This window comes from Orussus abietinus, unplaced genomic scaffold (assembly GCF_000612105.2).
Source record: "Orussus abietinus isolate OABI.00-Male unplaced genomic scaffold, Oabi_2.0 scaffold24, whole genome shotgun sequence".
NCBI lineage: Eukaryota > Metazoa > Arthropoda > Insecta > Hymenoptera > Orussidae > Orussus > Orussus abietinus.
Genome location: NW_019394437.1, coordinates 46,905 through 58,069, shown reverse-complemented (window position 1 = coordinate 58,069; position 11,165 = coordinate 46,905). Strand labels below are relative to the sequence as shown.

Below are 11,165 nucleotides of genomic sequence, written 5' to 3'. Positions count from 1 at the left end.
TATGCCCGAGGGAGCGTAACTACGAACAAGAGGCACTCGATGTGGAATTAAATTACAGCATCGTCTTTATTTTACTTTAAATACGATTGTTTCGCGTGTGTGTGCATACACGTGCCGTGTTCGAGTGTCGGTGTAGGTGTGGCTGGGTGTAGAAGTCGAAAAATCCGATTCTAAATTTGACTATGAAATCTCGAGGCGACCAAGCGCCCTCCATTTTGAATGGAGGGCGCCTCTTCCTCGATACAAGCCGTTCTCCCGACTCTCCTCCCTCTTTTCCCTTTCTTTTTTACAAATCTCTACGCGAATTCGCAGGCACTGCGGGCATGCAAGTCTCTGTTTACGCTCTTATTAATATTTACAACGCTCGCTTGGCCGTTAAAGGCCGAGGTCGCTTTCAAAATTTGAGTCCTGACCGCGAGATACGATCGCAGCGCCTCCGGAGCTCAAAACCGGTGTTCGTTAATAATACGCTGAGAGAATAAAGACTATCGTCGATCACTAGACCTAACGACACTTCAAGGGGCGTAGAAAAGAGTTCTCTGAGTATATAGGATATACATTTTTTTGTTTTTTTCCTTCGAAAAGTCGAAAATCCATCTTCGTCCTTAAACAACGAGACTCGAAGTCGCGGAGATTGCGCGACAATCCGTAAATATTTCAAAGCAATCCCTTTCGGATATTTCAATATGTACAGAGTAGGTAACATCGTCTAAACCTTCGTCGCGACTTAATACTAAGGAACACGGCCCTTTGGCCAAGGGGAGTCGAGAAACTTAATTTCGTAACGACTGCGGCCGAAGTGCGCCATGGTCTCTTTAATTACCGTAATAAAATATTGCTTTACACCTCTCGATTGAGCGCCGTTAAGGCCGCGAGTGCGCGTCGCGTTTTTCCACCTCGAATTGGGCCCCGAAATAGCCACGGAATCCTAGCGAGCGAAATTGCAAGAAATTCCCGAACAATTCCGCGACAATTAATCCACATGCTAGATGACAGGAAAAGAAAAAACAACCGCAGAAAAAATCAATTCCAAAGACAGGCTTGAAAGTGCCAAGCGCGATAAAGTCGACCATAGTTCTGGAAAAATCGTCCTTTCGACGGCCGCCCTACCTCTATGTCTAGCGACGTTTCGAAAAACACTTGTCCAGAGCACTACTAAAGATATTCGGGGATATTTTGCTAGGAAATAGAAGCCTAGAGATTAAATAATCACAATCGGCGTCCGAGTTCTTCGAGCGACGCCGTGGAAAAACATGGCGGACTCGTATACATCGTTTCTCGATGTAGAGGTCGCTTCCTTCTATACGATGAAGGAGAAGCCGATAAAAAAGCATCTTCCTATAGAGAAGAGCGCACAATGTCCGACATCACGGAAGAGCCGTAACACTAACGGAAGGTCCTAAGAGAAATCGGCGCCCTTAAAAGCGTCGGGCAAAAAGTGACGCGTCTTTCGAAACGAGAGGCGAGCGACGCGCTGGGTCGTTTAAGAGGCAAGGGAATTTCCGAACGAGGAAAAAATGAAGTTCCGTCTCGGTCGGGGATTAAGACCTACTTCATGCCGAGATCGACGGCACTAGGAATTCTGGCATTCGTTAACACAATCGGCGATCACAATTGATAGCGGCTAATCTCCTGAGATTCGGAAACTCTTCGGCTCCGGTTGGTCGAGCGCCTCGCGGCGGCCAAGATGGCCGCCTTAAGCGTCTTCAGGTTTCCATTGACGTCGAGCGAAACGCCCGCGACCACCGGAAGCTTGTCCTCCTAGTTTGTACATGTCTCTAAACTATAAATCCCTAACGACTAAGTAATTAATACTAAAGTTCTGTCCCTCTCTCAAATCCCTTAGCGTGGAGACACGCGGCCGGCGGCTTCCAAGATGGCCACCGCGCGTGGGTTCGTGGTTCCCTTAAAAGCCTACGATACGATTGTACGGTACAGAGTTATATACAGAGTCGCCGCGTCGACCCGACGAAGTAAAAAGGTCTAGCGGCGAGGAAGAGGCTTTTTTTTTACAAAATGGACGCCGAGAAAGATCTCGGCAGCCCGATATAAGGAGTCCCCGGGGAACTCAAAATTGCTCCTACGATATGCCTTGCAGATCTCTCTTGCGGACCGTTTCAAGCTTCAAGCTGAAGGACGTTCTCTACTCCGTCCTTCGGTGTCAAGCTAGAACGAAAAGCCAGGGGCCCGATCATCGGCAGAAAATGAAATTCCACCGTGAAAAAGAGGAGCTAGGCATCTGCAATTCCTGTCAGGAGGTAAACGCTCCCTTGAAATTCCTTCATGGTGCGCGACCTTATAAAATCCTTAATTCTCCCCATTCTTCGTTGAATCCCGCCGCGTCGTGGCGTTCAGACGTTATTCATCGCCGAAAAGTTCTTTTCGGGCAGCGCAGCGTCCCCGCCGGATCGCCATTTCTTGTAACACTCCATCAAGGGCGTCACCATCAGCAGAGCGCCGCTGAGGGCGATGAAGAAACCCGCCAGATAAAACGAGAGGTTGTAGGTCCCCGTGATATCGTAAAGCCACCCTGGAAGCAAAGATGAGATCTAGCATCAATGTTGCGCCACCATACATCATACATCATCCGCAAAGGGTTTAAAAATACTAAAGTATCTTAATATCAGTCCCCATCACGGGTCGCGATTTTACCCCTCGACGTAACGTTATCCCCGGCCTTTAGGAAGCAATTAACGCGATTCCAGCATCATCTCTAGAGGCTTATTAGACCGGAATCGATAAGGCAGGGTCGAGAGTGCTGAGATTCTGGAGGAACAAAGCACCTCTCGATGCAACGTTAATTGATCCTGGCCCCGGCGACCTTGGCTAGGCCAACGTCAGCAAGAATGACAGAGCCGCAAGGATGCAGGGATGCAAGGGTGTAGGGATGCACGAATAGCTGCGGCATCTTGCTCGGTTTCCCAGGAATCGATAATTAACGTCGGTTTTGCGGAGAGCCAGGACCATCCCGGCGACACCCACCAGCCAGAGGTGGTCCCATGAGGTTGGCGAGTCCCTGGACCAGCAGAAGCAATCCGTAGGCATTTGTGAATCTCTCCAGGGTGATCAGCTCGACCAGGATGATGCTGGTCAGGCTGTAGTTCGCCGCAATGAAGAGGCCGAAGGCACCGGAAATGGCACAGAGGACGTAGTAGTTGGTCACCATCATGGGCATCACCGCCGTAACCGCGCCGCAGAATGCCATGCAAACCGCGTACACGAGGGAGGCGTTCACCCACGCTCTGTCGCCGGCCCATCCTAGAATCACCTGAAACGCCCCGGATAAATCCATCGATACGTAAATAACCAATGACGCACATAGATGCCCGGCATACCTCGCCGCCCATGTTGGTGATCCCGATGACGGAGATGAGGAAGGAGGCGTCCGTCTCGCTGAACCCCGATTCGATGGCGTTGTCCGTCAGGTAGACGTAAGGCACATCGTACCAGGTGTACAGCAGGAAGTTGCTGATGGAGAAGAGGATGAATCTGGAGTCGGCGAAGTGGGAGAAGTCGAGCATGTCGACGAGGAGGTCCCAGAACTCCCACAGCCCGGCGTACCAGACCATCTTGGTCTTGGCGATGGTAGTCATGGAATTCCTGTAGATGTCCGGGCAGCTGGAAGCCCTCAGCCGGTACCTGTTGATGTTGAGCATGGCGCCTCTGTAGGTGAGGCTGTGCCGGTGGACTCGGATGTCCTTCAGATAGGCGGTGGGGAGCCTGCGAGGATGCTCCACGACCGTGCTGGACCTTCTCAACGGGCACTCCGGCTGGATCTTCTTCAGCCACCAAAGGTATGCCGCGTCGGTGTGTTGCCTGGACGCTGAGTCCTGCGGCTGAAAGGATGGACGGTTAGAGGGATGCCGGGAAAAGTAGGAGATGATTCTCCCGAATCCCTAAAATCCAAGGATGCCCGTCTCCTTTTGGGACGACTAGCTCAAGATCGAGGTTACCTGAGAGTTCCGCTCGTTCTGCTCGACCTGCTCGTTCTGCTCCTGCTTCTTCCGCTCCTTCCGCTCCTTGGAATCATCCTGCCCACTCGCGGACTCCGCCCGAGGACTCGGCGATTGCTCGAACCTGGCCGAGGGAATACTAAGCTGATCGTGGAGCGCGCCAGAGTCGCTGAAGCTCCTGGACGAGATCAGCAGACTGGGATAGTTCTGCAGCAGGACGTTGTAGACGTTCTTCCTGGTACTCAGGAGCTCCAGGACCTCGAGGGGGACCTTCTCTCCATTTTTCACGAACGTAGGCAAGCTGACCAGGCTGGAGAAGAGCTTCTCCCCGTCTTGCTCCTCGTCCTGCGAGCGGAGTCCTTCGATGATGACCGCGTTGGCCGAGGCGAAGGTCCTTTTAGGATCCCCTCGAGGAGTCTGCGTGGTGGTGTTGGCAGAGCTGCTTCCGGAAAAGGAATCGGCACTCGAGCTCTGCATCCTGGACCTCTTCTTCTCCCTGTTCTTCCTGCGCTCCTCGGTCTTGGCCTTGGCCCTGGTGGTGGTCCACTCCAGATCCCTCATCAAGCAGCCGCAGACAGCAAGGTTCAAGAAGAGACCCGACAGGATCAAGGTAGTCCCTCGCCAGCCATACTCCGCCAGGAGGTACTGCGTAACGGGGGCGAAAATAAAAGTTCCTATTCCGCTGCCGCAGACAGAGAGTCCTGTGGCGAAGGACCGCTTCTTCTCGAAATAATACGCTACTATAACAATGGCCGCGACGAAGCAGAGGGAGAGGCCGAAGCCCGCGATCACCCCGAAGGTGAATATCAGCAGCTCCATGGAGTTGGTGAAGGAGCTGACGAGGAACCCCGTGGTGGCGAGGATGCTGCCGGCTATGGAGACCCTCCTGCAGCCGTACCTGTCCGTCAGGAAGCTGGCCACAGGGCCCGACAACAGCGGCATGGCCATGAAGAGGCTGCCTATCCAGGCGGTCTTGGACTTGCCTTCGCCGAAGTAGTTAAGGAACTCCACGTAGATCACGCCGAAGGAGAAGGTGATTCCGTCGGCGATGAGATTCACCATGAAAGAGGCTGCCACGACCACCCAGCCCCATCCTCCATCCGGAGGTCTGGCCTCCGCAAACTGGCCCAAGCTGGAGTTGTCCTCGGAGCTGCTGGACGAAGAGGTCGTTATGGACGCCGAGGGACTCGGATGGGGCTTCGCTTCGGAGGGCTGCTGCCTCTTCCTCGAGTCCTTGTTGAACTGGACGTGCAGGACCTGCTTGTCCTCCCTGGGCGACTTGCCGCCGTTCACCAGCTGCTCGGTGCTCTTCTCGCTGATGGGCCTCATCCTCGAGGAGTCGTACAGCCCGTTCCCCTCCAGCAGGACGCTCCTCAGCTTTTTCGGCCTAGTCAGCGAGTCCTCCCTGCAGAGGCTGGCGGGTCTCCTCGGGGACCCCTGCGTGGAGTCCTTCAGCTCCTGCCTGGCGTCCCTCCGGATCTGGGAGCCGGACATCTCGAAGTCCTGCCCGACCTCGAGGATCATCTCCTCCTCGGGAACCTCGATCCTATGGCTCGAGCCTGGACTCGTCGTCTCCTCTTCCGCTATCGAAATGCCTGTCGCAACCTTCGCCCGGTACTCTCCCTGCCTCTCCGAGTCGTCCTCGGGGTCCTCTTCGAGGCGGGACGCGCGAGACCTCTTCCTCGCTCCCGTGTCCTCCGGATACCAGAATCCGTCCATCCCCTCGTCCTTTTTTGCCCTGGAGTCGGAGCTAATCCCGGACCTCGCCAAGTCGGTCCACTTCCCCGACTCCGAGCAAGCCTTCTCCGAGATCGGCCGTCCTTCCGCGCCGTTGAACTTGGCCCAATCGGCCATTTTGGTCCCCGGGATCGAATCCTTCCTTCTCGACGCCTCCTCACGACACGCTGGACTCCTATCCTTGGAATCCTCCGGGTCCTTCTCCACTTTTTCTACCGCTCATCCTTCTTCTTCTAGGCGCGCCCTCGCGCAGGGGTCTCGCGAATATCCTTTTTTTTTCCCGCACTTTCCCGAGACGCTCGCACTCGAGGAACGGAAAGGCAAGGAAGAACTTAGAGAACGAGGGTCCTGGGCCGAGCTACTGTCTCACCGACTAGTTTCGTCCTTGATTTGAACAACGGTAAAACTGGCCACTCGTAAAGCTGCCTGGAGAACTGACGGCGAAGCGGTAGCAGCGACGACGTAACCGGGAAGCGAGCACCGCCACCATCGCAGACGTCCCGAAGGACTCTTCCGGTCCTCCTGGAGAATCGGGTTCTCACGGCCTCCTCCGCCTCCTCGAAGCGATCGTCAACCCAGGCACCCATGCGGCGAACGATTCTTTGGCTGATGCGGTGTACACTGCAAATATACGGACGGCATAAACATTCGACACGGACCGGCTCGTACCGGCACCGATCCGACACGTATCGGTTCGGTCACGTACCGGCACCGATCCGACAAAACGACTTAAAGGTGGAATCACCTATCCGACGCGTATCGGTTCAGTCGCATGACGATACCAAGGGACCTAGTGAGCGCGTTGAATTTTGAAACGGTCCTGCCAGGTCCCGGGAAAAGACCCTTGCGGATGCTGCGGATTCCGCAATGCGGTAAACCGTGATCGCGAGCTCGCACCGCGCCCGGGGACGAGGAATCCGCCGAGGCCATTTCATAACCGACAGAGAGCGACTCGAGTTAGAACCGCCGATTGTAAATGGCTTTCATTGTGTACGAGTTGCTATCAATTTAAGGATTTAACGTCGGGCACGATCAGCGAATGGAGCATACACAAAGCATGCAGTCACTCTCTGTACGTACTCTCTGTGCGCGACACGTTCCTCCCTGTAATTCCTCCCCTCTCTGTCTTCGCGATAAGACCAAAAATTCTGAAAAAAAAAAATTTTTTTTTCCCTTGAAAAGGTTCTCCTCTACGATCTTATTAACATTCGCGATTAATCGATGGCCATGAATGAATTGCCGGAAAATAAACGCTCTTCGGCTTAATCGTACAATTTGCAAAGGCGAGCTCTCCTCGACTTTCGGAAAATTGCCCTCGAGTTGTGGATCCCGTTTTAATTCACTTTTTTTTTTTTATCCATGATCCCATCTAGGAACTTGGAGGCAATTTTGGCCCACCTCTCAAAGTGGAAACTTTCTGGGCGGCCGGTAAATTATCGAAATAATGATCGACTTAAGACGAGCGGGATCTAGGTCGCCGGAAACGGCCGATTTAGATTTCAAGATTAATGTGCATTACATGCGGCATGCTTGTCATCCCGACTAGTCGTCACTCTTGCTCCGTATTTTAATTTCCTACGGAAATAGCTTCCGGGAAAATGATCAGGAAATCGTTCCCTCCGGTAGAGAGGTGGAGGGAATTATCCCGGAATATTCGGATAGGTCCACTTTAAGAGGATTTAAGGGAGAGCTCGGAGAGACGGACAGCGAGCGGCAGCTTCCATAACGATATTACATTTCCCACGTAATTGGTATTTACTTTCGGGATAACCGACGTTTCAAATATCTCGTTAATGAGTTTCCCCGGTTGACTGGCGCGCAGCTTTAAGGGCTACGTTCAAACAGGCAGAGGGAAAATGTTTCCGAGGGGAAAAAAATAAAAAAATAAAACAATGGAAGAAGGGCGAGAGGCTCGGATCGATTCCTCCGACAGGACTAAATGCGATTGCCGCTTACGTCAGGGGATGGATTTAGGAACTTATTGTCGGTAGTGCAAGGATCGATAGCTCGACCTTTCGCCCATTACAAACTCTAGAGGTCTTAAACGCGATCACCGAGTGGATAAGATACGGCTTAATCGCAATTACGATCCCAGAGGATCTTCGCCATTGTCGCGATATCGAACTCCGAGAGAAAGCCAAAGAAAAAAAAAAAAAGTACAGGTAATCGCTACTCTTTCGCCTTGTCCGAGGAGGGCTATTTTTAAGTTCCGAAGTCAAAGCGTGCTCGGCTTAGTGGCAAATCGATACCCCGAGCCGAGGTCAATGCAGAGCTAATCCTCGGACACGGGCTTAGTCAAGACTCGAACTGGAAAAAAAAAAAAACTAACGATTATCCGGGAACTTCGAATGTGAATAAAAATTCCCAGTGGGAGAGAATTCGCGAGTAGAATCGCATTTAAATCGATTCCGGCACGAGCTAGTTAGAAATATCGGCCTATATCGAGGCGCATGCGTCCTCGCTGTGTATCGACTGCACGAGCACCTAATTTAATTAATCCAGTTACATCGAATTAACCCGGTTGGGACGACCCCCTTCGCTCGCGAAGATCCTCCGTCGAATGTATAGAAAATAGGGGGAAAAAAATTTACGATAATAAAAAGATCTTAACAAGCCGCGATCGATCGATTACTCCAAAAATTCGAGACTCGCGCTCGCCGTTTAAGCTTCGCCCGCTTAACTCGGTTTGTAGAAAATTTGGAAGGAAAAAAAAAAAAAGCTCAAAAGAAGGAGAGAGAGACCCGCAACGTGGGGGCTAAGGAGGAGCATTCTCCACTATCGGGCACGCGCGACTGGATTACACGAGCTGACGATAGCAACTACTCGCTTATCAGCCGAGCGAAAGCTAGACCGGTTAGAAACGATGGCAGTCGAATCGCAAAATTTTCGCTCCGTCCGTCTTCGGTCGTAGAAAAAAAAAAAAAACGAAGAAGAAGGAAAAAAGAAGAAGTCCCGAGGACGAAGCTCCGAACTACTCGTCGAATCGGCGCGGCGATAACGCTATCACGAGGGGGGTGAACTCGAGATCGTCGGGAATTATCGGGCATCGTATCTGCGACTTATCGGCTCATCTGACGTCGGTCGATCACCCAGTGAACTTTCGGCTGGAAGTCGGCCTCTGTAATCTCGGCTGGAGATAAACGCGCCGCGTGCTCCGACCGCGTAAATACTCGACTTGGAGTCGGAAATAGCTCGAGGGAGTCGACCGATTAATCGAGGAGTTAATCGATCTCTCGAAAGGGGAGGACCGATTCGACCGAGATATCGTCCACTGGTGGAGGATGGTTCCCGGGTGGGCTCGCAAAGAGAAAATCGGTCTCTCCTCGAGCTTTCCTGCATTTCTCCTCATTTTCTCCCTCGTATCTCTGCCTCTCTACGTCGTACTCTCTCTCTCCCTCTCGACCACGATTCACGCCATCCGAAGCGGCCTGGAGTCCAACGTGGGCTCCACTCGGCTTTATCGTCCGAGTACATCCCGCGATTAGATTCCTCGAATAACTGTTTCGGACTTTCGACCTTGCCCAGTATTCGGCTCCCTCGAGAACCGCGAGCCCTGGAGCTCGCCGAGGGAAATCGCCCGAGAAAACTGGAACCTCTCCTCGAGCCTATTCGAGGGCCCTCGACCGTGCTCGACGCTCCCAAAGAAAGACTCTTCGCCGAAAGGTCCACCCTCGGGAAGGTGTTAATACGGTCGACTCGAAGCCTCTGGGAAGCCATCGACGTCGATGGCACTTCGAATCGTCCCGCCAAAGCCCCCTCGACGAGCGCTCGAAGGAACCGAGTCTGAGGAGAGGTCGAATAATCGAAAAATCGGGACAAATCGCTTTAAGGACCTTCCACGCGGGTGTAACTACCGTCGAGGCGTTCATCCAACGCAACGATAAATCCTGACGATAAATCAAGACCAATCGACCGTTACGGATTTCAATTCGGGGACGAAATCGAAGATCTCGTATTTATCCGGACGGACCCTCGAATCAGGTTTTTGTCGTTACGTTTCCGACGTTTTTAGAGGCGTCAACGAGAAATCGTTCCAACGACCGATCGAACTCACTCGGCTTATTCCGGCGCCGGTACTTCGGAGGCAGGTTGGTCGCGCGAGAGCTTTAACGAGCCGACATCGGAGCGCGTTCCCTCGGTCCGTCTCTCTCTATCTCGTCCCGCGGCGGCTCTCGCGGTCTCACTCGCCCTCGCACTCGCGCTCGCGAGTCGAGTGCGCCCGAGGATGGCCGAGCTAATACTGATAGTCGGCGCGGCGCTGGCTGATATCCACCCGACTGTCCCTCAATCACCGCCGATCCCGACTTCTCTCCCTTGGAGCCCGATAAGCCGACGCCTCTCTCCATCTCTCTCCCTCTCTCTCCCTCTGCCCTCCTCCTCGGCTCTCTTTCCTTTTATTTACGCGAGATTCCACGTCGGCGTTACGATCGAATTAGTACCTCGGTGATTCACTTCGACCGCGGAAGACCGGTCGGTTTATCTTTCCCCTGGGCCGAGACGTCCTTGCGTTGTCTCTCGGGACTTGCGGTTTCTTTTCGCCGCGCGGTCGGAGGGAATTACAATTTCTCGACTTCCTTCTTACGTTTACTTAGGTTATCGCGTTAACTTTCTCCTGGGTCCGGATTTTTGCGCTGTCAATAGGGCTTTGTAAATTCCTTTTCGCGCGCAATCGGGCGGGAATGACAATTTCTCGACTTTCTTATGAGCGTCTCCTTACGTCGGTGCGCAAAACTGACGAAATCGTCCCAAGTGACGGATCGGATCGAGGAAAACGCCCCGGTGCGTCGCTCCGTTGTGTAAGCGAAGCCCTAGCCTGGTAAGGAAGATCGACCGTAATGAGAGTCATCGAATCTCATTACGCAAACGACGTTTACGTGCCGGATTCCGGGAACTTTGCGACACCTTTGGGCGGAGCTCCCCTTTGGCCGAACTTCGGGGAAAGGAAAGAAACGAGATATCGTAGCGGTCAAGGCGTTAGAATAATTCCACCTTTGAATAATGGAATCTCTTTTTTACGATTTAGGGAAACGAGGGGGGTAGTCGCGTAAAAGGAAGAAGAGAATGCTTTTCCTCGCTCGAGGTATGGACTCGAGTAACGAGTCCTCGACTGCGGAGCCTGTTTAACGACAGACTTCTCTCCATGTCAAAGGATTGTCAAGCCTACTTCATGCAGAATATGCTATTATCTCGAGAGCCTCCGTCTATCCGATCCCCACTTGATTTCTATTGGGCTACGTGCTCCAGTTTCCCTGACAAGAAAAAAAAAAGTCCTTTCCCCGAGGACCGAGACCCTCGCGAAGGAGGTCAAAGCCAAAGCCGGCGTTTTATCAATAGAGAGAAAATTAATAAGGCACTCGAAAATGACAAAGCCATTCAGATTTCATGCCACGCGTTTACAAGGGCGGGATTAATTTCCCTCCTCGCCTGTAATTAATTACCCCAGCCGGTCACTCCTGTTCACCTGTTATTACGAGG

The 11,165-nt window shown here is 52.7% G+C and overlaps 2 protein-coding genes across 3 annotated transcripts; both read right to left on the bottom strand.

The window, feature by feature from the left end:
- Window positions 1–42: 42 nt before the first annotated feature.
- Window positions 43–6,014, bottom strand: LOC105701680. Its single transcript, XM_012428620.2, has 4 exons — window positions 3,954–6,014; window positions 3,336–3,836; window positions 2,983–3,268; window positions 43–2,530 (listed from the first exon to the last, which is right to left on the bottom strand). Exons 1-4 carry the CDS (start codon window positions 5,805–5,807, stop codon window positions 2,352–2,354), a joined length of 2,820 nt encoding a protein of 939 aa, XP_012284043.1. The 5' UTR covers window positions 5,808–6,014; the 3' UTR covers window positions 43–2,351.
- LOC105701686 lies at window positions 5,996–9,967 on the bottom strand. Of its 2 annotated transcripts, XR_001104244.2 has the most exons (3): window positions 9,745–9,967; window positions 6,771–6,838; window positions 6,294–6,311 (listed from the first exon to the last, which is right to left on the bottom strand). XR_001104244.2 is itself a non-coding variant. In XM_012428627.2 (2 exons), exons 1-2 carry the CDS (start codon window positions 6,618–6,620, stop codon window positions 6,023–6,025), a joined length of 474 nt encoding a protein of 157 aa, XP_012284050.1. In that variant the 5' UTR covers window positions 6,621–6,757; the 3' UTR covers window positions 5,996–6,022. The 2 variants fall into 2 exon arrangements, 1 of the variants encoding a protein (XP_012284050.1); XM_012428627.2 differs by lacking the exons at window positions 6,771–6,838; window positions 9,745–9,967 and adding an exon at window positions 6,436–6,757 and having other exon boundaries at window positions 5,996–6,311.
- Between the last annotated feature and the right edge of the window lie 1,198 nt (window positions 9,968–11,165).